Source organism: Ciconia boyciana, chromosome 8, assembly GCF_034638445.1.
Source record: "Ciconia boyciana chromosome 8, ASM3463844v1, whole genome shotgun sequence".
Lineage (NCBI taxonomy): Eukaryota > Metazoa > Chordata > Aves > Ciconiiformes > Ciconiidae > Ciconia > Ciconia boyciana.
This window is the reverse complement of record NC_132941.1, coordinates 2,053,385-2,079,000: the sequence shown is the minus strand read 5'-3', so window position 1 is coordinate 2,079,000 and position 25,616 is coordinate 2,053,385. Positions and strand designations below refer to the sequence as shown.

At 42.9% G+C, this 25,616-nt stretch overlaps 1 protein-coding gene across 6 annotated transcripts in view; it reads left to right on the top strand.

Annotated features, from left to right (window-relative positions):
• The window catches only part of MAP2K5 (mitogen-activated protein kinase kinase 5), a 139,707-nt gene that overhangs the window by 108,892 nt on the left and 5,199 nt on the right, over nucleotides 1-25,616 (top strand). For 4 of the 6 annotated variants that reach the window (XM_072869862.1, XM_072869861.1, XM_072869860.1 and 1 more), the window contains one exon: nucleotides 5,095-5,156. In XM_072869862.1, the coding sequence (XP_072725963.1) occupies nucleotides 5,095-5,156 (62 nt within the window). Of the gene's footprint in view, nucleotides 1-5,094; nucleotides 5,157-7,502; nucleotides 7,549-25,616 lie in introns of all 6 variants that reach the window. The other 2 variants (XM_072869864.1, XM_072869863.1) reach the window with 1 other exon arrangement.

The following is a 25,616-nucleotide window of genomic DNA, read 5'->3' as shown; positions in this document are numbered from 1 at the left end:
CATGGCATTTCCTTCTGCACAAGCGTTCACACCAAGGAGAGAGTATTGCAAAACAGCGGTAGCTGTGGGGAATGGGAAAATTTAACCCTTCACAGAGAGGGAGTCAGCAGATGAGAAGAGGGAGTAAAACCTATTTGCACCGAGCGTGGGGATCCACTGGGAATACCAACCTCCGCTGCCCACAAAGTGTGGCTGAGCTCGTCCTCGAGCCTGCACGGCTGTGCAGCCTGGGTTTCTTCTGGGGACGTGTTGATGACAGGCTGCCATCGTTCTGCACCGTGGCTGTCCATCGCGCCGGCCCCCGAAGGAGGAGGTAGGAGGAACACAGGTTTGATCTTAACACAGAGCTGGGGGCTTTGCCATCGCCTTCTTGAAGGTTTTAGCTGGAAAGCCGTATTTGCTGATTTTCCCATTGTAGGGAGATTGTGGGTTTTCTCTTTCTTCAGAAAGGACGTGATAAATCTCAGACTTTCAGTTGCTTTGAGAAAAGATTTCACTCTCAAGATATTGTCTGTTGGGGTAAGACCTCTGAAGGTGTGTAAAGCATGGGATGCTTTTGGTGTATATTGCAAGTCAAGAACTACTCCCAAATTTCATTGCCATAAGAGTGTTTCCAAAGAAAATAAGCAACTCAGAGCTGTATCTGTTGAATTTGCTTCTTGAGTTTGTCCAGGTAAACCTCCAAGCTGGACAGAAAAGAAGGGAAAGGTGCCTTATCCATATTTATTTGTGGGTTTGCTGGACATTATTTATTTCCTGAGCCTCAGTAGCATCTCTGCTACTGCTCTGCTTAGTGAGGGCAAAACAGATCAGGAGACATTTCAAATACTAGGTTTGAGAAGTAGGTGAGGATAATGCTCGAACCTGTAATTCAGGCTCTTCTTGCATAGGTTGCAAAGGATTGGTTGACTTCTGGACACGCTATTAGGTGGTTCACTCTTCCTTTGTTCAGTCCTGTGAAAAAAAAGAAGATACAGAGAGTAATGTTATCACTCCCTTCCGAAGAGAGGGCTTTTGGAGGGATTGTCTCAGTATTCTCGTTCTCAGGTCTTCATTTAGATGATGTGACTTCCCCTAACTCCATGGAAGTCAATAAGGTTTATACCAGAGCCTTGGCACTCTATAAATTAAATATTAGGAGCAGTGTTTGAAGTTTAAAGCCCTCCCTCCTCCTGCTAGCTCAGATTTTCTGCTGCTGTGCTTTTTTCTTTATGCCTGAGCACCTTGCTGACAAGTGCTAATAACAAAATGCCAAGAGAGGGTCCAGTCGGAGTTACCACACATTAAACATTCTGAACTTGTCCTTTTGCTCATAGATTGTGCATAATTAATAATTAAACGGTTTCAGTTGTAATGGGTTGACCTTCTTGAACTGTTCATTATTCACAAGGCAAAGGCATCACTCAAGCTTTTTTCCTATTGCCCTTCCCCGTTCTCAGTGTGTGTGTACAGTTCGGCTGGTTTTGAGAAATCAGAGGCTGATCTTGTCTTCTCCTGCAGCAGATCCCAGTTTTGGAAATGTTGCTTGGATGCTTAGGGAAATAGCCAATCTTGGGAATAAGCTGCGTGGGAATGTGAGAGGCTGAGGGTACACTGACCCTTACAACCATTTGGGTCTTCACTGCCATTTTAGCGGCATCCCCCATATATTTGCCTTTGTGATACTGATTAAAAGATACGCTATTTAATGAAAATGAAAGAACCATTTTCCAGTTTAAAATTAGTATGCCTATTCCTCACTCCTTTAAAAACTTGGTTTTCTGCTTTTTTCGCCTCTATAGTACGATTTCATTGTGCAGGTGGGTAAAATAAGGCAGGCCATTGGAGCGCAGCTGGACCGTTCCCTATGGTTACATCAGATGTGACTATTGCATCACACAGTCGGCGTAGACTTGGTAGAGACGTGTGTAGCTTTACTGTATTTCCTCATATTCCCATCTCTTTGAGTGTCAGACGAAGTCTGGGGAACTTCAGGATACAATATAGGATGTATTTACTTTGTGTAGTTTTGGAAATTTTTGCTTTATACCTGATACAACAACATTGTGATTGCTCAAGTTACAGAGGTAGCAAAACCAATGCTTTCTCTCATTAGAAATAGCTCTAACTACAAAATAACTCTCACCTTTCTACAACTGAAATGGTCTCGCATAGAACAATATCAGAAATTTGAATATTTCTGTCATTGGTTTCCCTGGGCAGATACTGAAGATGTTTTCTCTTTCTCACTAAGGAAAAATGCAGCATTTGAGGCAGCTTTTCAGTATTCACCTTTGGAAGCAGTTGAGGGTCTGTACTTTCCTGGTTCAGCTAAAATCAAAACCTGCCTCCTTCTCCCCTATCTTACCTATGCTGTAAAGTAGCAATTGGCTCATATGGACAGGAGTGAGACTAAAGTTTTTATCTGCACTGCTCTTTTTGCCCTCAAACACACTTGCCAGCAAGTATTTCCTTGAGATTGATGCACTCTCCCAAAAGGCTTTCAAATCGTCAGGCAAATAGCCAATAAATTTGTGGGCGCCCAGTCTAAAATCCTTGAGAAGACTGTATTAAAGCATCTAGTTTTCATACTGAGATCCAGTTTGTGTTCATCTCCACCCACCCCACCCCCCCCCAATCTCTTCCTGAGCTCCTGAGAGCAAACCAACCAAGCCATGGCCATGACTGACAGGTCTACAGCAGAAGAGAGTAGGCCTAGATGGGGTTGAAATACCTGCATTGTACAGAAAGATGTGCCAAAAAAAATAGCATTTTACATTTACTTTCATCCAGGTGAAGTTTCCTTGCATCTTATGCAGGAGCACCTTGTCTTCTGGCTGTGCTGCAGTATAGGAGCTGCGTGGTCAAGGCGTTAATACCGATGGAGCAACTTCTTCCCTTGCCCGCATGAACCCTGATGCCGCCTTAGCTTGGGATAGCCAAAGTGAAACGCTGGTGGCTTCAGAGCAGTTCATCAGCTTCTCCTCCCCTCTCATAATGAAGTTTCACTCTATTACGGTCCGTCATCTCTTTGCGATTGCAGAAATTATCACCTACCAAATTAGTGTGAAGTGCCGTATTCCTGTCCCTGTTCCCCAGCATGGACTGATCCGAGCTGGCAGCCCCATTAGCGGGAGGTCTGTAAGAAGCTCCTCGCTTGCATTTTACTTAAACAGCCGGGGTAGATTGCTGGGCAGAGCCCCAGGGAACTGGCTCCGATTGCTTTGCCCTGTCGTTTTCGAAATGATCTGTAATATTTCGGCCGGAGTATCTCATACCTGTTCTGCTTTGAGTCTGTCCCACCGGGGAAAGCAGTGTTTGCCCCTTCGGGTGGAAGCCCAGGAAGGCTCTGCCGGACAGGAGAAAATAATGGGAGAGGCAAAACCTGCTGGGCTCCACGCTGTATAAGCAAGCCTGACATTTTGCTCTGCATTTTCTGTATTAATATGAATAATTTTCACACGCAGTTCTTTGAAGTGGAGAAAGTTTAATTGCGCTGCTTATTTCCTTATGTTCCTTCCACTCTCCGGTGAAAACCTTCCTATATTGATGTCATTTATAAGTTTAGAAACAATAACCTCTCCCTCACCCGGTCTAAGTTCAAAGAGAATTTGGGCATGTTATATCAAACACTCCTTGTATTTAATAGAGGTCTTTGAAAATTGTAAAGCAATTTTGGCTTCTCCTTTTACTCTTCAGTTACTTTTGATTTAATTGTATTTTCCAGCAGTTTCCAATTGTTTGAATTGGAAACAAAGCCTTAATAAGAGTTCTAGTTAATTTTCTGTCTTGTAATTACCGATCTCATTTTTCTGATAATTGGCCACAGCAATTATATGTATATTTACTAATCACATAGGAGGCTCTGCAGTTGTGTCTATCTGCCACCATTGATAATGGCACACACATTGCAGAGGTGCTTTTATCATCTTCTTTTTTCCACTACATCAAAGCTATTTCCTCGCATTCTCAATAATGAATACATGCATGCATTTGACACAGTTGTGTGCTAGAGAAATTGTTTGGCTCCCACCAAATGCTGCACGCTCTGAGTTTCTTGCCTGCAGCGCTGGAAGGTTGTATGTAATGATATATTGCTCATCCAAATGGCCAAAGCACTCCAAAGCACAGTGAGATTAAAATAAGTCATTCCTTTGTTAATTTAAATAGGTGCATGTATCATACTTTGCAGGGTACTTTGTGTAGGGATGTCAGGGAGGAAAAAAGCCGCCGAAAGGTATTTTTAATAGCAAATGAGAATAGATGAGAATGGAGTCATTTGCAGCTGCCTGTTTTATGTGGCTCTCTTGTTCCAACTGTAGGTCTAATGAGATGACACTGTTAAAGTACTCTGCAGTGTAATTTCATTACATCCTGAGCTGTTACACTATAAACACAGTGGAGCTCTCTGTCATTCTTGGAAAAACTCCTAAATTCGTAAAGCCCTTCTTTGCAAATGGTGATGTTGTTTGTTCCCTGTTTGTAATTTTTTTTTTTTTTCCTTGTGCTCTTAATTTTTTTTTTTCTTTCATAAATACTGGGTGGTTATTTTCACTGGACTGGTAAATCCTGCATTTTTTCCCCTTAAAAATTCTTTCACTTTTTAAATCTAGAAGAGACAGCATATGAAGACAGCCTTTAAAATGAATAAGTGTAAATAAACATGAGTGTAAATAAATAGCAAATGCAGTGAAAGAAACAAAGGTCAACACAAGAATAATTTCACAGCTCTTTGTTAATTACAAGACCATTTGTGTGTTACTTAAATAATCATTAATTTCTCATTTACACTTTCCCTACCTTCCTTTTTACCCTGTGGCTATCATTGTCCTTTTTTCACCTCCCCTCAGTGTCTTTCCACATGTTTTTACCCATTGTGTAATACTCATTAGTTGAAATTCAGTGTTTTATAACACATTCTCAGAAGAATTTGTACCTTTCTCTCTCAAATTCTCTGTGTGAAAAGGGGGTTTTGTTGCTTCCTTGGTTTTTTTTTTCCTTTTTTTTTTTTTTGTTTTCTTGTCGCTGTTATATTACTCTCCTTCTAAAAAAAAAATATATATATATATATCTTCTCTCCTTCTGACTCTGCTTCTTGTTTCAATCCAATCCCAGGAATCGCCCGTCCTTCCAGCCGGGGAGTTCTCTGAGCCATTTGTACACTTCATCACTCAATGGTAAGCTCAGTTTGCAAACATGCCATGCCCTCAATGTAAATGATACATGCCATTAACTCTGCAGCTCTGCGAGACCTTATGGCTTTCCTTGCATCCTTTCTGAGAGAAGAGGGACTTGGGGGCCTTGGGCAGATGGGGCAGCAAAGCTAAGCAAACTGTTTAAATTATGTAAACGTTATTTACACAAAGGGTCGTAAAAGTACTTACAAGGGTTTTTCCTGTTTTAATAAACCTGCCCTGGATGTGGGTGCAGTCTTGTGCGCTGAGACCTCTACGAATTCATCTGGGGGTAAAGAGGCCACAAAGACTCATGTGTATAATATCATTATTCAGGGCTTTTTAAAATATTACTTATAAAATTGCTTCAATATTTAGAAAGGCAAGCAGCGTTGATTAATTCGTTGGCTTTTCAGTAAGTAATTTTTACTGAGAGTCGTATTTTAAAACACACCACTGGGTATATTTTCTTTCCTTAAAACTGAATAGTTCATTGAAAACCTTTTAAATTAAAGGAGAATTGGGGAGAGGAGGAATTTGTAGAATAAAGAATACAGTTCTTGAGTGACTAGAGAATAAAAATCTTGGGGGTAAGCTACCCTAAAGAAACAAAGTGAAGGAAAAATTTTTTTTTAACTGTCTCATTCCCACCCCACCCCCAAAAAAAAAGGGCAGTCATTTATGTATGGCAGAAGCTTAAATTCTGTAAAAATACGATGCGTTTGATGGAGAAGCATCCCTTCTGTGAACACGCACTTCCAGGGCTGGATGCTCAGCTGTGCTAAATCAGATGGAGCCATCTCGGTGTGTGCCACCGAGAGCTGCAGCCGCGTGGCCGAGAGGGAATCCTGCTTCGGGGATGCGTCCTCGGCAAAAAAAAGGTGCTCGAAGCCCTCGGCCCCACGCAGGTCTATACGTTGGGCTTAGCGGCACTTTCAGGGTCTCTACCGTATGCTAGGGCCACCGCAGCAAAAGTCATCTAAATAACATGGAATTTTGAATACGTTACATAGGAGGAAGTACCTGTCGGGACCGACATAGTATGTAACAAATAATAGAGACACAAAAAGCAGTCTGATTATCGGTTAATTAAAGTAACTAAATAATTAAAGTTTGTGTAACGTAGGCCTCCATTCTCAATAGTTTCAGTTTACGAAGAGCAATGCTATTTGGAGGATTCTGCAGCGCAACTAACTGATGTGCGTGGGGGTCTAGGCTTTTTAGCCCTGCAAAAAATTGATGACAGACTGTTTTAAAAAAATTCTCATTGAGGCAGAGGGAGGGATAACCTGTGTTAAAATTTCCACAGATGTCAAACTGAAGCATAACTGATGGTGGCTAATAGCCTTGTTTTCCCTGGGGACGCAGCTACTTTGGACTGTCAGATTAGAACTGCTACCAACCTACTCGTCAGACAGCTTGCATTACTTGCTAATGCCTGCATTATTTGAGGTGCTTGTAGTTATTTATAGGGAAGGTAAATTGTATCGTTAATACCTCCGATTTACAGCACAGATCATCTGGTGTTTTAGATACAGCGTTATATCGGCTGCACCTTTTAGTGGGAGGCATTACTGTTTAAAAAAAGCATGGAAGAAGAAACTATATACTATTTAAGCAATCAATTCCTAATAAGTGTTAGAGATGTCAAGTGAGCGGCGTATCAGACTTTATGACTTTATGCCAATTACGCCATAAACACTGGCTGTTTGGATGTAATCCAATTAGTCAGTAGGCAGCTCCTGATGGTCACCTCTGTGCCATGTTATTGTGTTCCGTCATGCAGCTAAGCACAGCCTTCAATAGCTAATTGCACCTGTTGCACAGAAAACTAGGACTATTTGGATGAGAAACATGATCTTATAAACAGGTTAATGCTGTGTAATGAACTATCACCCTGCAGTGTAATGGAAATAAATGTGAAAAAATTAAGGTAGAAACCCCAGGGTATTGTGCGTTCTCCTGAAGCTATTTAGTGTTAGAGTTAAATTTCCCACCTGTTTGTATAATACTTTGTGTCGAGCTATGTAATAATCCCTAGCAAAACAAGAATCAACTTACTGTGCTTTCTGAGCTGACAGGTTTTCAATGATCTCTATATTTACACACGTCCATGGTTACAAACGGTGTAGAGCACTGCTTCCCGTAAAGGAGGGGTGGGAGGGAAGGAAGAAATCCATTAACGTTTTAGCCCCTGTTTGGAACCCTGTCTTCCATCGGCACGCGATAAAGTTAAGAAATACATTGAAATTCTTCACTCTGTGTTAAAAGCGGGTATCTTCGATATTTAAGCAAGTAGAATAAATGAGCGGTTGTTTATATATGAACGTTTTGTTTTATGACACATAGCATGAAAAAGCAACCAAAGGAAAGGCCAGCACCTGAAGATTTAATGGTAAGTGAAAGTTCAGAGCCCCTCAGTATGTATTTGTCTGTGAATAATTTTTATGCATGTATATAGAAGCGTATCCCTTTTTTTTCTGCATTCTTCAGTATGTACAAATTCAAATCTAAACTCTTTCTGGCTTGTGCAGCAATTACGTATTTACAGAGGGCGCACAAACCAAAGGTGGAATTATGATTCCACTGAAGTTCATGGGTGTTTTGCTGTTACCTTCATCGTGGCCAAGCTTCATTTGTGATTTGGGGAGTTAATACAGAACTTTCCCAGCCAGTATCTAGTTCCAATCAAAACCATTTTGATGCTTAATACACATTTTTTTTCAGTTGGTATGTCCAGGGATTACAGCTTAATGCAGGTCACTCTTTGTCATCATTTGCCAGTCTTAACCTTTCAAAATCTGAAGATTGAAAACAGAGTACATGGTCAAAATAGTGTATTTTTTATGAAATGCAGGAGCTACTGTTTTCACTTATATTCATGTAAAATGGAATTAGATTGGCTACGGAAGATTGAGGTAATATGTAGCATTGGTTTGTCCGTAGAAGGGCTCTCAGCGTTGGAATCTGAGCTCAGAGACCACTTCTTTTGCTTGCAATTGTCCTTTTTTTCAGTAAGGTAATAATAAGGTACCTGCTCCCAAGCTGGTCCCTTGTGGCTGTGCATCTAGGGCAGACTGCTGTTTTGACTGGTTTTAGGAAGCTAGAAAAATACTATCTCAAACAATTATTACAAATATTTACAGTAACTTATATTGTAGATAAGAGTTGTAGTCCCCTCTGACTCGCATCAAATATCTTTGATTTTTAAATGTTTCATTACTTTTATTTATATGCTATGTTTCCTGTAACTTGGAGGTTTATGTAAAATTGTCGTAATTTATTTTCCGTGCATTAAATATCTAGGAATAATTTTAGCAGATTTTAACGAGATAAGGACACGTTAGCATCATTTCGTTTCTTGCTTTCATGCTGCGAGCTGCAAGTAGAATAAACAAGTGTTTCTATTGCAGCTATTCTCTAGTTAAAGGCTAATCTCTGAAGATGCCCTAGGGCAGATATCTCACAATCCAGACTAGTCTCAATTTAGATCCTGGTTAGTATTTAACTGTGAATCTAATTGTAAGGATATTAACTTCAATAGATCTACATTTGAAGTTAGGCACCTGCTTAAATACCTTGGTAAAATGAGGCCTTAAAGTTTATCAGAGCCCCTCCGCTTTGTGGTGATGGTGTGTCACGTATGAAAGGCTTACAGACCTTATTTTGTCTTTTTTATTAACTTTTGATGGTTGGAAAATTCTTGCAGTTAGTCACATCTGAGAAAACTTGGAACAGGTTCTAGAGATGTAGACACATTTACCTTGTGCACTATTATGCTATGGCTGGATAGCTTAGCTATTAAAACAACGGAATAGGGTTTCATAAAACCTATATCTGTTTGTAAATGCATGTGTCAGTGATGCAAGAGGCCTGCCACTTATAAATAAAACATCTGCAGATCGCACATACCCCCATAAGTATATATGTATGTTTGTAAGCAATAACACCACTCCAGGGTGTAGAGTCATAAAAATGAGGCCAAAGGGTGAGTGCCTGCAGTACCAGGGAAGTGCCCAGATTTATCTTTACAACTACATGCCCTGGAGTGTGCTAGGCCCCTTTTAAGGAGGTATTTTGTAAAATAATTTTAAAATTATAGCAGCTCAGGAGGAGAGAAAAAAAAAAAAAAAAGCCTTCCTACTTTTTAAACAAAATCTTTTGTTTAATGCCTTTTTCTCCTCATGCTACTTTCTAGTCAATTATAAATGAACTTGCAACAACGACTACTAAAGCATGGAGTAGACTGCTGCTGAAATAAAGAAGTGACCCAGTCCCTGCCTGCAATGTAGCTGACCCTCATAAGCTGCCCTAAATTCCCTGCTCCAGCCTGACGGGCTCGGAGCACCCTGTGCTTTTCTGTAACAGGCTCACTACTGGCTCAGTACTTGCTCGCCAGGCAAGCCCTTTGCGTTCTTGCACTTACCCAGTCTTGACAAGGAGCGCTTTATTTATAAAACTCATATGCACATATACGTTAGCATATATATGCGCACACACATAATGTATCTATCTACACACAAGCATATCTGTACATACGTATACATATGTGTATATAAATTACCGTACTTTGTTGGAAAACAGGGCCAGAACAAAAGTTGTTAAATATCCTCTGAATTTTACAGTTGCTGACTGCAAGATCCTTTCTAATTCCGCATCATCCGTTTCTGAAACCTCTGTTGCAATTCTGATGGATATCTCTGTGTTAACTATCAGAGAGGGTAGGGTGATGCAGATACTATCGGTGAAATCCTGGACTTGCCAAGCTCAGCTTAGCGTTGATTTAAATGAGAGCAGGATTTCACCTTGTTCATTGGGTTTGGGGTTTTTTTTTATTTAGAAGAAATGTGCTAGCAAGGATGAAAGGTGTAACACATAATCATCATTAGCTTCAGACAAAACAGTGGAGTGCAGGCTTTCTCCCCTATGGACATCAACCGTACTGGAAGTCACTATTTTGTAACCAATTTAGTATAATTAAAGACTGAAAGCAAAATGAAGGGAGCAGAACATCAATCTTTTTCTACTCTCCTGATAATCGGTGAATTGTTAAATGCATTTTAAGAGCCGACTAACAATACCTGGAGTGCTGGATTGGCAACTCCAGTGAAGTCACGGGGTTATATCAGGGATGGATTTACCCTGTCTATCATGTTAGGAAGCCCTTTTTTATAAAAGTCACTATGCACATTTTGTCGGAAAATAGGACCAAAGCCAGGGCTGTATGAAATTCCTGGATAAAGTCAGGCTTTCTAGTACCATAGATATTCTTGTGCAAGCGAACACCGAATTTCCATAATAGCTGGCATTAAATCAGGTTCCTGTATTTACACTCGGTTGCCATGCCCTTTCTTCCATATATCCATCCACAAAACAAGATAGAACATCGGTTTCTCTGTGTATACATAATCAACAATTTAATTGTTTCAGAGTATTTCAAATTAACAGACTTGTTCCACAGGAGTGAAAAAAAGTAATTTCACCAAGCAATGGGAAAATTGTCCATCCGGGGAAAGGAAGAATCTTTCTAATTCACCGGTGGCTATTCTGAACCTTGTGCTTTCAGTGTCTGCTCTTTTGTCTACAGTTTATTCCCTCTTAAGAAGAGAAAGGCAGTCAATTAAATTGAACGTACTCCTGTTTCAGCACCAGGGAAGACGGCACGGCATCTTAGCATATTCCTCTGTCTCTCTTCTCTCCCCTTCCAACAAGAAAAGGAAAAACTCAACAAGTCTTCTGTGTAAAGATTTTTTTTTATTTTTTTTTCCCCCCTGTGAAGTTCCTGTTGTCACTTAAAACGTGGAGTTTTCTGGCTTCGCAAGCCTGGCTCCCAGGGAAATGCAGACATACCTGTATATTTAGCGAGTGTGATGTGGCGGTACGGGTAAGGTTTAAACTCCCACTTGTGCCACGTGTACGGGTAGGCATCCGCGGGCTGGTTTGGCTCAGGAAGCTGTAGATCTGGCTGTATTTACGGTATTTTTCAGAAGCTTTCCATTCTAAGCTCTATTTAATGGAATCTATGCATAGTAAGTAATCAGGTCAGAGAGAAGCAACATCCCCTGTTTGAGATCAATCGCTGGCTAATACTTTATCTAGGCCACTTTATTATCTCATGCTGATTCCATTCCCATTCTCCTCCTCCTTTGTAGCATGCACTTCAGCTGTGGTAAAAGTACGTATCGCATACATATTAAAAACATATACCCATTCTATCTGTATGTAAATGTGCGAGACACAGCTGGATATTGCAGGAGTTTGATTTACTAATAGTTATTATCTGTTCTAGCTGTTCAGAGGCAAAGAGAGTTTCAGAAAACAAGCTAGCGCAGAAATTGCCTTTATGATATCACTATCCTGCTTTTGGTAATTGTTTAAAATCTCTTCTTTAGCTGGAAGCTTGGCCTTTTATTTTGCAGATTGTATGCGCTTTTCAGAAAGCCAGCAGAATTGTTGAAGTCTCTTGTTGAGTTTTTTGTTAGTACAGCATTGAACTCTACCACGCTACGTATGGCTATTTAAACGAAAGCAATTTACTTAAAGAAATTGTATTTGAAATATCAAAAGCTAAGCATGTAGCATTTATTCCTTTATGCTTTCCCATGGATGCATAGAAGTACAGTCTTTAGGATGCTGCTTGGATTTCTCAAGGAAGGTGTTGGGCAGGCAGAGGCAATGCTTTTGGCCAAGGATATAGTCAACTTCTGCACTTGATTACTTTTGCACGGATCTCCTAATTTCTGTTCAAGTCTCCGAATTTTAAACACAACTTCTAGCTTTTCTCCTTTTTTTTACATTTAAATTACTGGTGCTTTTTATGTTGGTGTTTTATTAATTTAGAAGATTGCATGATAAATTGTACATCACGTGAGTCAAAACCACTGACCTGCTGAAAAACATGTTTTTCTTCGTTTTTTTAATTTTAATGCCTAGTGCAATTTTGAAATTTCCCATTCCTGTGCATTCAGCAATCCCTCTCTCCATTTCAGGAATGGCATTTAGACCAGGCACCCTGATCTCATTAGCTACAATGGGCATTTTTTCCAGATAGGTCGTTTGTTTGTATATTTAAATGTGTTATATGTGTCAAGATATTACAGACTCTCAAAAATGGATTCTGGCTGGCTGTTGCCCCATCTCCCAACAAGTATAGGAAATTAAAAATGCGAAGCTTTTAAGTAGCTATATTTAAGTAGCTATATTGTAGAGAGTCTGGACAGTAGCACTTCTTACCAGGTAGAGCTAAACTTCTTTGCAGCTCGTTGTGTTAAACCATTGTTTGTAGCTCTTAGGAAATACTTTTATGGTTTAAACAAACAAATGGAGGATCAGCATAATCCTACCCGGATTTTCATATAAACCTTCAGAATAAAGCCAATAAAATACTGCCATTTACGTTTGTCCGTACGAGGGATTTCCCCCGGCAGCTAATTTGGCTTTTGCATTATAGCAGTGGCATCACTGACCGAGTGGCTGAGGTGGCTCTACAGGGTGGGGTTTTTCATGGTGTTAACTTTTGAGAAAGACCAGAGGGCTGTCTGCACTTTGCATTTCACAAACACATCCTGTAAATCTTTTGAAGACAGCTGTGCAGATAAATATTTTCTGTCTGCATCTATCTAGCTGTTTATGCACCATTGCTGGATCACAAGTGAGCCAAGAATTTTCCCTCTTTGGCTACTTACAAGCATTGGGTCTTTTTTTCCCTGAGCCAGTGTGGGATCTCCTATCAGCGATGCTTTGTCCAGCATACAATTGTCCGTGCTTGAACCTGTGATAGATAACGTTGTTTGCAAACATGTAGACTCTCCTCTGCCACAATGATCCCAGTTCTTCACCCCATGACAAGCAAAAGTTCTGACAGGCACCAAAACACACGCCAGATGTGAAGGAAAGGGCGCTCTCCTGATTTCCCAAGGAAAAAAGTACAGAGCCAAGTATTCTAGCTGTTGTAAATATGATAAATATTAACCCATATCTGCAATCTATCAATTCAGACATACAGTGGACGAGGCGTTCCGGATCAAATCCTGGATACGTTGGAGGCAATGTCAAAATTTCTATTGACTTCATGGACACTAGGATTTCACACGAGGGCTCAGGATGCGCTTGTTACTGTGTGTTCATCATCTTCCTTGCTCAGGGTAGCTCAAGACTTGGAGAAGAAAAAAATGTACTCTTTCAGGTGGCTGTGTTGCTCGGCTGGAATGGAGAAAGGTGGGATATGGATCTTTCCCCCTCTCTCTTTCACCAGAAGGAAAAAAAAAAAAGCAGTCTCTGTCCTTAGGGTATGACTTGCTCTTGTCACTTGAGAAATCAGCTATCGAAATGGAGAAATACATTATATCAGTGTCACTAAATCCAGCAATTACAGAAGACCACGGCTGTGACAAGGTTAACTTGTGAGCGTTAGAGTTTTAAGGTGTTGTATTCATCCACTGTCTTCTGCAGTCCCATTGCTCGTGCGACCACTGACTTTTTACAGAAAATGTGACATCTGACTTTCTCTTTCTCACATGCCCTAAAGCCGCACGATACCCTAGCACTTTCCAGTGAAATGTGAAAAGAAATAACTTGAGTTGGCTCGAAGAAGTATTGAAAATCTAAGGAAATTGGACAAAAACAAATTGGCAATGGCTTAGAGTGATACAGTTAATATTTTTGGTTACTTGAGTCTCCTGGGCTTTGCAGTTTAATTTGAGCAAATGTTTCATTTGGCACTTCTGGTGGTTCTGTAGTTCTCCAGACACAGAGACAAATATTTACATCTCGCTCAGTTTGGTAGCAGAACTGCAAATCTTTCAGTTATGATACACTGAGAAGTTGCGCGTTTGTCTGGTTGGTATTTTTATGTCAGCTGTCTTCCCTACATATTTATTTAAAAAAAAAAAATCTGTTAACAGTTCCAAAATAAGAGCCATATCTTTAATTCCCAGAATATTGTCCTTCCTGTTCATTATCCCAAATTAATCAAGGAATTTGCTCTAACGGGCGACCGTTGAAATCTCTGTACAATATTTATTTGTGTAATAAAACTGGAATTTTAAATGGATTCAAACGCACTGCGTGGATTCAGATTGCTGGCATTTGTGTAGTACCAGCTATTTGTGGGTGTGTGTTCTGGTTAGCACCTCAAGACGCTCCTGCAGCATTAAATAAGAGTAATAATTGCCTATGAATAAGCGGAGTATAAAGCGGGAGATACAGAGATGGCTTCTTAGTGACCTGTGTGCATTATGCCTCAAATCCCTTAATCAGATTTGTGCCGGTTGATTCTTGCATCCGCAGAAATTCAGCTGGAGGATCAGGGCCTAAAGTAGTAAAAAATCAATTAATACTACTTTCTAATTTGTGCGGTTGACAAAAACGCATATAAATAGGGGACATTTTTCTACTTAAGAGGGCCGCACTGAAAGATTTTTAATTGGATTTTCATTGTGATTGACAGCATTTGATTATGACAGTAACTTTATTTGGCTGGACTGTTATAGCCCTCTTGTTCAGGGGGGTTTTTGTGGGTTTTTTTTCCATCAAAGCTCTTTTTTATCCGCTGAATCCCCAGCGGAGCAGCAGTGCCTGTGAAAGAGCCTTTTAGCACCTTTGTTGCAGCCATCCCTGGTGATGATTGGACCCAGCTGGTAGCAGATAGGAAAATGTGCCTTCCACAAAGAGGTTGCATCTCCCGTCTCCCTCGTTTCAATAATTTTAAGAGCCCCAGAAACCTGTTGAGGATTAGAAGTAGCTTTAGATGTGAAATGAGTGTTAAGTATTAGTAATCGGGAGATTAGGGCCCCGGGGACAATGGGAGATAAACAACTGCAATTAAGGCAAATCTGCCAGAGTAAACAAAATTTAGCAGAAACAGATGCCCTAACCATTTTGGGGGATTGATTGGAGGGCACCGAGGAATCGATTTTTGTCTTGTTTACACTTCCAAACCCCTGTGATAAACTGGGAGGCTAAATATTTCATACAGCCTGATTTTAGTTAATTTTTTTCCAGCTCCTCACAGTAGGTCTGCTCTCTTCTAACAGTGACCAGGCCCGAGTTTATTCAGCATTCACAGGGAGCAGCTAATTGTCTATGAAGGGCCCCTGTGTTTAAATGGGCTTGACAGGAATTTAAATTTTGTTTCAATCAACCTCTGTGCTCACAGCCTGCTCCAGTTTCTAATTTTTAAATTAAACATGATTTTTTTTTTTTAAGCTGCGGCCTCTCCTCCGGAGCCGGCTGCTCGCGCTCCCACCCAAGGCAGCTGCCGCAGCACGGGAATGCGCAGGTTTATTAAGGCCGTAATAGCAAAGCACGATGAGCCGCAGCCGTGGAAAAGTTCATTGTCCCATAAATGTGCATCTGCCTGTTTGGATTTAATGGGAGACGCTGGGGTAGACGCTTGGCTGGTGTAAATCGGGACGGCTCCGCCGGCGTCTGCCTGCACGGCTGGAGAGAGCCGGGGTTTCCGCCGGGGAAAGGCTCCCGGTAGGGAACGGTGGCATTAAAATACAAGTCTGAGAATGGAAATGGTTGTCGTGGCCCTCGGTCGTTTGTTCAGTGACCTTGTGAGGGATTCAAAGGAATTTGGGGTTTTTTTCCCAAGCCAACTAGTGGTGATATATTTTGCTTTCTTCTCTGTGTTTTCAGCAGGGCTCCGTACATTTATTCGGACGTCGCTTCATACCTGTGCTTTTTCTGCTCCTGAGACAGGGTGATTTCACAGTATGTTCATGCTTGATCATTTAATACTTGCTTTATTGAGTCCCTTTACTAAACCTGGCAAACGTGGGGATGTTATTTTGCACTAGATGCAGACGGTGTGTAGGCATGTAGTGCCATATGATCGTACAGAGTACTTTTTACAACTTGTTCATTTGCAGAAACTTCATCACAGAAACGCTAGCGAAGTGCGGGCCGTTTCATTCTCCCTGTTTGCTTCCAGCCAGAGAGTTTTCTGGGGTTTTTGGTTTTGTTCATTCTTGTTATTTGTGTGTGTGTGTGCTCGCACACATGTGTATGCACACAGCGTTTTCTACTCCAAGGTCTGGGTGAAAAACATTTAGGGGATTTGTTTAAGTTTACTCCAGTTTAGTCATTTATTTTTTTTTCCTGTCAGTAGAAACCAGTTTCTCAAAACTCAGAGATAACAGCTGTTTTTTCCACCCTTCTTCCCCAGTCCCGGGGAACACTTAGCCCCTGTTTGAAGGAAATACTACATCAGCTTTTAACGTCTGACTAGCTCTGTTTGGTGTCAACGAGACCAATCCTGTGCTCGTGGTGAGGCATGAGCTGAAGGCGCTTCGCAGGTGCATCTACATTAACATCAGAGTTCAGGTCAGGCGTGCCTTTTTTGGAGTGAATCTCCTGCTCTTTCAGAGCTACCACTCTCTCATTCTCATCACAGACAGGTCTTGAAGCTCATCAATTGAATCGATTTCAAATAAAACCAAACCAGAAGATGTGCTCCAGGCACACACCTAATGAGCTCCAGCTACTAACGGGCGCTGTGTCTGCAGACCAAACCAGAGCTGGTCAAAAGCAAAACCTCTTCCATCCCTGAAACATTGCACCAACCGTTTCACTCTGCAGATCTGCTTCTGTTGTCGACAGCTTGCTAATGTTGACATACTCTTATCAGCCTTGGGCCACTCTCTCTATTCCTCTTCCACAGCTCTTCTTAACCTCAGCGGCACTTGCAAAAGCACACTCCAGTTGTATGTCGGTTGCCTTAGTTTTTTTAAGAGTCATCACAAAAAAAATATACCTTTGCTGGGAGTTAGCTCGTTTTGTTAGCTTAAGCACCAAGAGGCATGCCAAGCACAGTTATCGGTTTAACAGCAAATATCAAAAGCAAAACTGCTGTGGAAAGAATGATCTGCAGATGGGCAAATAGACTCCTCTGTGCCACAGCCAAAACCAAAACTCTGTAGTAAATTTAAGACTAGTATATGCCACAGAAAGAGAACGGCAAAAATCAGACCCATCCACGTACCCACCCGCGCACACCCCGAGGTCCTGGGTAGGAGGGGATTGAGTTGTTTGAAGTCAGGTCCACGCTACAGAAGCCAGAGGAGCTGCACTGATTCGTGCTAATCTGACCTGAAAAAAAAATTCCCTCTTGACCCTGAGTCTGATGATTTGCCAGCCCGGACACATCAGTCAAGTGCACAAGGGGTGTCTGAGGACTTTTTAGGACCACCAGCACATCGTTTGGCTATGGCCAATGTCCAAAGCTTCAGAAGAAGGTTGAAAAAAGGATTTTCATCATAATGGAAGGATCCGTACTGCTGTTTAAAAATGGGAATTCAGGTGTGATGTGTGGACAGTTCCTCTTCAGGTTAAGGTTTTCAGCTTTAAGTTAAGCTGTTCTTCCTCTTGGTCCATCCATTATGCTTGGGGACTGCCGTTATTTAAAGACAGATTCTGTAAATTGCAGCAGAATTTTGGTGCCTCAACAAAACTACTAAACCAGCCAAAAATCACTTGCAATTAACTTTATCATATAAAAAGTAAAAGTGCATTGGTAAAAGTTAATCTACAAGTAGATAAATAATATGCCAAAAAAAACCCCACAAAAGGAATCCTTCTCAAAAAAAGAGATAAACAAGAAATACAGCTCCAAGACTTCACCATTTAGTAGTGTTATCCATTTATTTTTGTTTGATACATTTTGTATCATCTTTTCACAATCTTAAATTTCATCAGAGGGATAAGATCATTAGTGTGCTAATCTAGATAGCCATAGTTCTAACACTGACCTAGGCTAATCTGCCTTTGCAATTTCAAGAACTATGTTTGACTCCTCTGAAAGTAACCTTAAATTGTAGTCTTGTAAGAATTCCAGAGCTGTATCCTTCACTCCTTCTCCTAATGAGGTTATGACCAAATGCTCATTATAATTGCTTTAGACTCCTTTTAATTTTCAAGCTTATTAATCATAAGAAGAGTTATTTAAAATTGCATAAATTAATCTTAGATTAAAAGCCCATCAAAGCCTCGAAACAATTAAGAATAAGTAGGATTTCCCTGGGGCAGCAAGTTTTATTTTAATAGTGTAGTCAGGTGGATATCAGAACATTGAAGTATGGTAGTGATTAATGTATGCAAAATTTAAATGAGAGTTTTTAAATGGCAAATCTAAATCACATATTGACCTAACTGTAGGCTTTAACTGCATTGTCTGTCATATATTTAAACTGTTTGGTAATCAACATTTTAATTACAGTGTATGTTAGGGAGGCCATGCAACAAACAAAACTCACCACTTCCCGGCACTCTGCGTGGAACTGTTTAGCAGGCTGGGGCTGTGCTGGTAGCTGCGCAGAATAAGGGGCGAGGAAAGAGAGCAGAAACTTCAAGGAGACTGATGATACTTGATTTTGCCTGTGGATGTGTTCTTGTCCCTGCTTCATCTCCGCCCAGAAAACGCCACCGACCGATGCGGCTTTCTGGCCCTCTTTGCTACCCTCACGGTTCTCTAGACAGCTCGGTCCTTTCTGCTCTCTGAGCTGGCAGAAGCTACAGGTGATGTCCTCATGGGGGTGGGAAATTCTGTGAAAACATTACCTTCTGGGTGCTTTTGTCTTCTGACTCTTGGGAGTCCCTGTGCCCTCAGCCTGCCTATGCCACCCGCAGCTTTGCAGGCTCCTGCAGACCTGTTGAAGCACTGTGTCTTCGGCCCGTGCTATGGGAGATTTCACTCTAGCAGCCAGCCAAGAACAGGCTCTCAGGGATGCTGAATTCTTCACCAAGTACAGCGAGAGGCAGTCCTTGCCCTCAATAGTCACTGTGCTGAGGATGGGAACTGGGAGAGAGAACTGGGCCAGTAAACACTTGGTCCCAGATCAAACCCAGCCAAGTACATAGGAAAAGCTGGTACTGTGATTTGATATGTGGTGCAGATGCCGCATGGAAGAGACAAGGAGGCTTCATTTCTGGAGGAGAGTGTCTCTCAAAACAAGCGTTGACCTTGCTGGAGCTTTGGGACACTGGGCCATGCTTTCTAGGCATGCATGCTAAGCCTCCCAGTCACTGCTGTTCCAAGCACTTCAGGCACTCACCCTTTTCTTTAAAGGGTTACCTCCCATGGTCAAAACACATCCTAAGATTGCAAAAGTAAAACAAGAGATGCAACAGCCAGATGACACTTAAATAGCATCTTGTAGGGTCTTTTCACCCGTGTGTATATTCTGTGTCTCTATGGATCAATGCGAGCATTTGAAGCCTTCAGATTTTTTTACCCCACTCAAGCCTTAGAAGTGAGCGACGGAGGGAAGCCTGCTGCATGGAGCAGCCCCTGAGGAGGACTCTGACACCTTCTGTGCCTGTGAATTAACAATGTTTTGGGAGTCAGCAATAGAGTATTGGCCTGAGGATTCCTCGCTGCTATTCCTGGCTGTGGGAGCAGAAATCGGCCTTGTGGATAGCTAGCACAGATAATTAGAACAGCATTTAGTTTGGCTTGTCCTTGGAGGCAGGAGCTCTAGATGTAAAATCCTCCACTACTGGAGGCAGTGGTAGAGTGATGAAATCCTGTACGTGCTGGGGTCACTAGAGGGGGACACAGGGTCAGTCCGGGGTAGTTTGGGTTATTCAGCCCTTTGTGTTTCCACGTATCCTGGGAAGATAGTACAGCTCCAGAGCTGAGGTTGTATTTGTCCTTTTGGAGGTCCGATTAAACATCTGTAATGGGCAAGAGTTTCCTCTCGAGTACGTGCCCTCAGTTAATTACGAGAGCTGTAAATAGCATAGGCGCATTGGTAGCAATCGGAGAACTAGCTGGGACGATAACTGTGGTGCGCTATTTTACGCACCAAGTGTTACAAGCCAAGTTCTTGTTTTCCAAAATTTCAGGGCTTGCACTCCTTCAGGATGAGCTAGGGATGAGTTGCCAGCCAGGCTTTTCTGATTTAACATTTGTACTGTAGCCATCTGATCAAGCTTACCTTTGAACGAAGAGGGCACCTCCAGTGGAGGAAGGCATGGGACATCCCAACGGATTCAGGAGCATAACAAGTGTCGTGATTTGGTCACGTTTTGCACTGAGTTGCTGTAGACACAGGCTGGAGTTCTGCCGAATGGCTCTCAGACGTGGTGGGGTGGAAATGGGTGCAGGTGTCCTGCGGGCAGCGATGGGATCTGTGCAGAGCTGGGTCAGAGAATGCTGTTCCTAGGTCTCAACTCCTACTGCCAGGGAAGCCTTACCAGTGTCGTCGGGGATTAGGGAATGGCAGGGAAGGAGAGCTGGTTTCCAGTTTTCATTTTATTCTTAAAAGGTGTCCCAGTGCTCAGAGGTGCCATGTTTTGTGCAGGAAGAGCTCTGTGTTGATGCATCTGATGCACCATGGAGACATTCAGTGCTGCAAAGCAGTGACATGCCATTTCTAATATCGCCTAATAAACCGCTGCATTGTCTTCTCCCTCTCCCCCTTTAAAAAATGGCATCAGAATTGCATGTTAAGCAGAGAGTGAGCTCCCCTTAAAGCAGCCTGTAGCCATCAGTAATATTTATTTTCTCTATTTGTTTTAAGCCTGTGAAGACTGTGGTTTCCTCCATACTGTCCTGATGGAGCCCTGACCAGCAAGCGTGCAATGCCCCTAGCCCTAATGTGCCATTAATGATAGGTTAATGTACAGTATAATGTTTTTTGGACTATGGGTTCATTACACTTCTGAGTGCAAGGTCCTTCTGCAGAGCGCCCAAGGTCCCATTGCATTATATCATGCAATAAAAATACCCTTTTCATATCACACGCTAATAAACTGTATTTGAAATGCTGTCTAAGGGCACTGCCATCGTCTTGATAGTCTCTGTGTCTGCAACAGTTGGGATCTTTTTATTATGGTTTTTGTTATGCTGAATTCAAATTTTTAAATGAAATGCATAATTTGTCTGTGCTTCTTTGTAATAAATAGAGCACAGTCCTTTAACTGCACAATCTGGGAGGATTTCAGTAAAAGAGAACGTTAAAAAGACGGCACTGTTGCAACCAACAACAACGCTGCTTATTTCCTAACGTACCTTGTGTAAGCATAAAGTCTTCTATTGGCATTTCTAATTTGCTAGGTGTTGTGGTTACGTTTGGGTGTCATGTAGTCATTAACATAAGACCTTGGTCCCTCTAATGGTGTCCCTCCTTCCCCCTCTATATTCATAGGGTTTACGTTAACGTCTGTCTTTGCAGCTCGCTCCTGGCTGCAGGGAGGATGAGCTTTCAGGGTGTCGGCAGGCAGCCCCCAAGTGTTTGTGGCAGCGGCCGTAGCCTGCGTTGGCTCTGCCGGTTCTCCTGCCCATGGCATCGGAGCAGCAGTAGTGCTCCACCAGACCTTGTGAGATGAACGGCACATGGTGCCTTGATGGCGCAGCGGCACTGGCCTTGGCCGTGCAGGATTGAAAGTCAGGGCTCGGCTCTTCTTGCTGTGGAGGAGAAAAGGGCAAGAGAGGGCAGTGCCCCGGGAGCTCACTGCTGCTTTTGCAGCCACCAAAGCAGTAGGAGGTGCCGAGGTGGTGCCATCGGGGCACCTGGCTGCGATCCTGGCAGTAAGCACAGCCCCTCCAGCCTGACTGCGGCATGGGCAGGAAGACCATGGCACTGCTCATCTCCCTGTGCAATCTGCTGCTCAGGCTGCAGCCACCCCTTAGACGCGGGATGATGTTCCCAGGTTCCTCCCCTTAACCTTCATGTCCTCCTGCAGTGTTGTGGCTCTCCATGCTGGTCTGCAGGCTCAGGTGCCCCTGGGCACTTCCTACCAGGGCAATGCGGTGAGCCAGCACTGACCCTGGCACGTTCTCCAGGAGAGCTGGGAGCAGGTCGTGCTGCCCTCCCCAATTAACCTCTCACTTCCCCAGTGAAAAAAATATAAGGAGATGATGGTGTGGGTTAGATCTGGATGCACTATCAAAAAAAGCGCAGTATCATTGAGCACCATTTGGGATTAAGGTTCCTGTCCGTGTCCTCCCTGTCCCCCTCATATCCTCTGCCCCAGGAAACACCACCTGGTAATTGTTGCAGATTTACAAGGAAATTGGTGACTGACCGGTATTTCATGTTGGGAATGTATTTTGTCGCTATCCTGGCTAAGGTCAGTAGCTGCCTATTTCATGGACCCTTTAAACCCATCCCACAATAAACAGTCACTTGTTTTGTGCCTGGAAAGTCCTCTGAAATCACAGAAGCATTGCTGAAGGGATGTTATTTATTGTCTGCCTGTCCTTTGGCAGTGTTTAGGAGCCTCAGTGTTGGTCTAAAACTCCTTGGTGCTATCTAAACACAAGCGTTTTATAGTCAGTGGTAGAGGAACCTATTTATGGGATAGAGTCATGTAACGCTTTGATCTTCCCTGGACTTTTGTATGAAAGGCAATGTAAACTGTTACGTATGCATTAGACTAAATAGCTGAAAGGATTCAGGTAGCCCAGATTTGGGGCTGTGGGTGATGCACAGGCCTTGTATTAGGGCTGTGGCCCAGGGGGACTTTCATCTCCCCTGGACAGTTCACCCTCGCTCCTACCAGCAATGCCGGCGAGCAGATCCGCAGCAGAGCTGCATGTGGGCACTTGGTGCTGGAAAAGGCCCATGTCTCTGCAGTCCTGCCAAGGATGCGATGTAAAGTCTGTTGCAATAAGCTCTGGGTGGGTTAATATCAGAAACGAAGATTCCTCAGGCTGGAGGAGAAGGCCATGAAAGCAAATTGCTGAATTTTAAGGGTAGGTAAAATTACGGAACTTTTACCCTTGAATAATGGCAATTTAATTGACTGGGCTAAATGATTGATGGTTTGTGAGCAATGAGTTTGAATGACCAGGGCTGTGTGTTCAGGGGGGCACTGCCCTTTTAATTTCATGTCAGATATTTAAATCATTTACATCACCCTCTGCGAGGCGCTCCCCTTTGAAAGAGTTAACCTGTCTGGTGGGACACTGTGACTTGAGAAACATACCCTTTATCAAGAGAACAAGATGAGACAAGTTCATTTAAAAAGCCTGGTTTGTCATTGTTTATCTAATTTTCGGAGTTGACACACAAAATTAGGCTGGCTGACACTCACTCTGGGGCTATCCCTGGCCCTGTCCTGCCTGACCTTTTCGGCTCCAAGCTGCCGTGCGCTCGCCGGTGGCCGCTTCCCCTTGGCTGCAGAAGCCACTGTGTGTCCTACCAAGCCAGACCCCTGGCCAGGCTGAGGCAGGCATGGGGAGCGCTTTGGTGGTGGCTTTTCAACGTATTTTATGCTGCTTGGGTCTGCTGGACGTACTGATTCCCAGGGATTTTTAAGGCTCAGTATTTCAGAATTGGCAAGGAGGTAGTTACTGCTTTGTAATGAACGTGCGTAGAAGTCTGAGCAAACATTAAATGCCTGGGGATGGGATCAGCTCTGTCATGGGGACGTCCCGTGATACCTTTGGGCTCCTCTCATCACCATCTCTTTCCTTGGTGTCATGCTTCCCTCTGTGATTACGCCCGTCAGTGTCGTGGTGAGCTCTTGCACGTTAGTGAGCCTCGAATGTTGGCTGAACCATCGCTGGTAGGGCATGCGCAGAGTCTCCATTACAGTGATTTTTACTAAGGAAGGTTTAATACCCATCTCTTATTTGCCAATTCACAATGGACGTAGGTGCCAGTGTAAAAGAGCTGTGCTCTCTGCTGACGTTAGCGTGCTGTCGGAGCGGGAGAGCTGGGTACAGCTCACACCCCGACTCTGCTGCTGCCCAGGGGGATGTGAGTGCAGGACTGATCTGTGCTGGAAGCCAGCTAACTTCCCCACCTCAAAAAAAAGGATGGATGGATGCTGCAAAAAAGGCATGCACGCCACACCAAGCGGAGAGTGTCATCGCACTGGGGCGGTGAGAAACCAGCTGCTGCAAGAGAAAACGCATTTCAAGCTTCCACGCGTTTAACTTTATTCAGTGTTACCTTGCAAAGCAAAATAAATCTACATGGCAATATTTAAGTACAGCAGGTTGCTTGTGTTTGCTTTAGAACGTGTTGCTCACTGTTTAAGTCAGGGCTGGGACTTTTATTTGTGGCTGAGACACTCAGTGAGCAGAATTTATTAATAGTGTCCAAGCTGTTGTGACTTTCATTTTTTTTCTTTCTTGAAGTGACAGTTTATCCCAGCCCCATCCTGCAGCCTGGCCATGCACTAGACCTGGAGGGTGCAGCTGCGTTTCTCCTTTAGCAGTTTTGATTTTTACCTGCGTTTTTTTCCCTTGTTCCTTCCTTCCTTCCCTGTCTAATGTCCCTGCCCCTTCTCTCCACTCTCCCTTCCAAAGATATCTCCAGTTGAAGGCACTGCTTTCTGAGAAGGGCATGTTTTGGACTGCAGGAGTTAACGATTGCAGTACTCTGGATGCTTGCAAAGGCGGGAATAGGGGACTAGATGCTGAATAGTGGCAAAATGCGGAGAACCCGTCAGGGTGACTTTGTGAAGAAGTTGCTAAGAGCAGAGGAGACTGCTGCTGGTGCAAACATGGTGGTGGGAGAATCTGGAGGAAATCTTAAATGTTTTCCCGGAGACATTTTTGGATGCTAAGCCAACTGCAAGTCCCTCTCTCATAGATTGCACTGCATTTTCACTTCAAATGTTGCTGTAAGCAGGCCGCGGGCAAGTTTGATGGACTCGTGCATTGTCCGCAATTCTGTATTGCTCTTTGATGTATGTTTTTATTGCAGTTGCAGGCGTGACTGCAGCAGGCAAGATGCTGCTGAGCGAAGTGTGGTCTAGCGAGGTCAGGTATTAGAAGAAGCAAAATGGTTTTGGCGTAGACTTCAGCGCAGGCCATCCATGGACATTGTACCTCCTTGTGCCGCTTGTGACCTCCTTGCTCTCGGTGCCTGACCTGAACGTACCGTGGGCTGTCCACCAAGATTTGCAAAGACAGGTCCCACTGACGCTGTAGCCTTAGCTTTGCTGCAAGTCTCTGTTTTCCCATACCCTATTAAAAAAGAAACAAACAAACAAACAAAAAAAAAAACAAGTAAAAAAACCCAAAACAAAAAAACCAACCACCAGATTCGGAAAAACAGCTTCTGGTAAAAACATCCCTTCAGCCTGAGAAAAATCCTCCCTGGAGCAATCTAGTCTAAAACCAAGGAAAATCTAAGCAGCAGTTTCAAGTTAAACTTATTCCTAGGGAGAAAAGTGAGTGTGTAAAACCCCAGGCTTCAAGGGAACAACCTCACAAAACAAAGCGAACAGGGTGAACAGCATGGCTAGCTGACGTTTTCAACCTCGCATAGCCTGCAGTTTCCCTTTGCATGTTGTGAGTAGCTTAAATGCAAGGATATACTGGGTGTGAGATGTCTTCCTCTGCAGGGAAGCTCTCCATCGTAAAGGAGATTCATGGGAGAAGCGGACTGGCTTTAATAGCTGTTTTTTAATTGCCCCAATGCATCTGCTCTTCTTTGTCTGTGGGCTCTTGATTGTTTTTCCCTAGTTCTCACTAGTGTCCTTGACTGTTGTTTTGTTTAA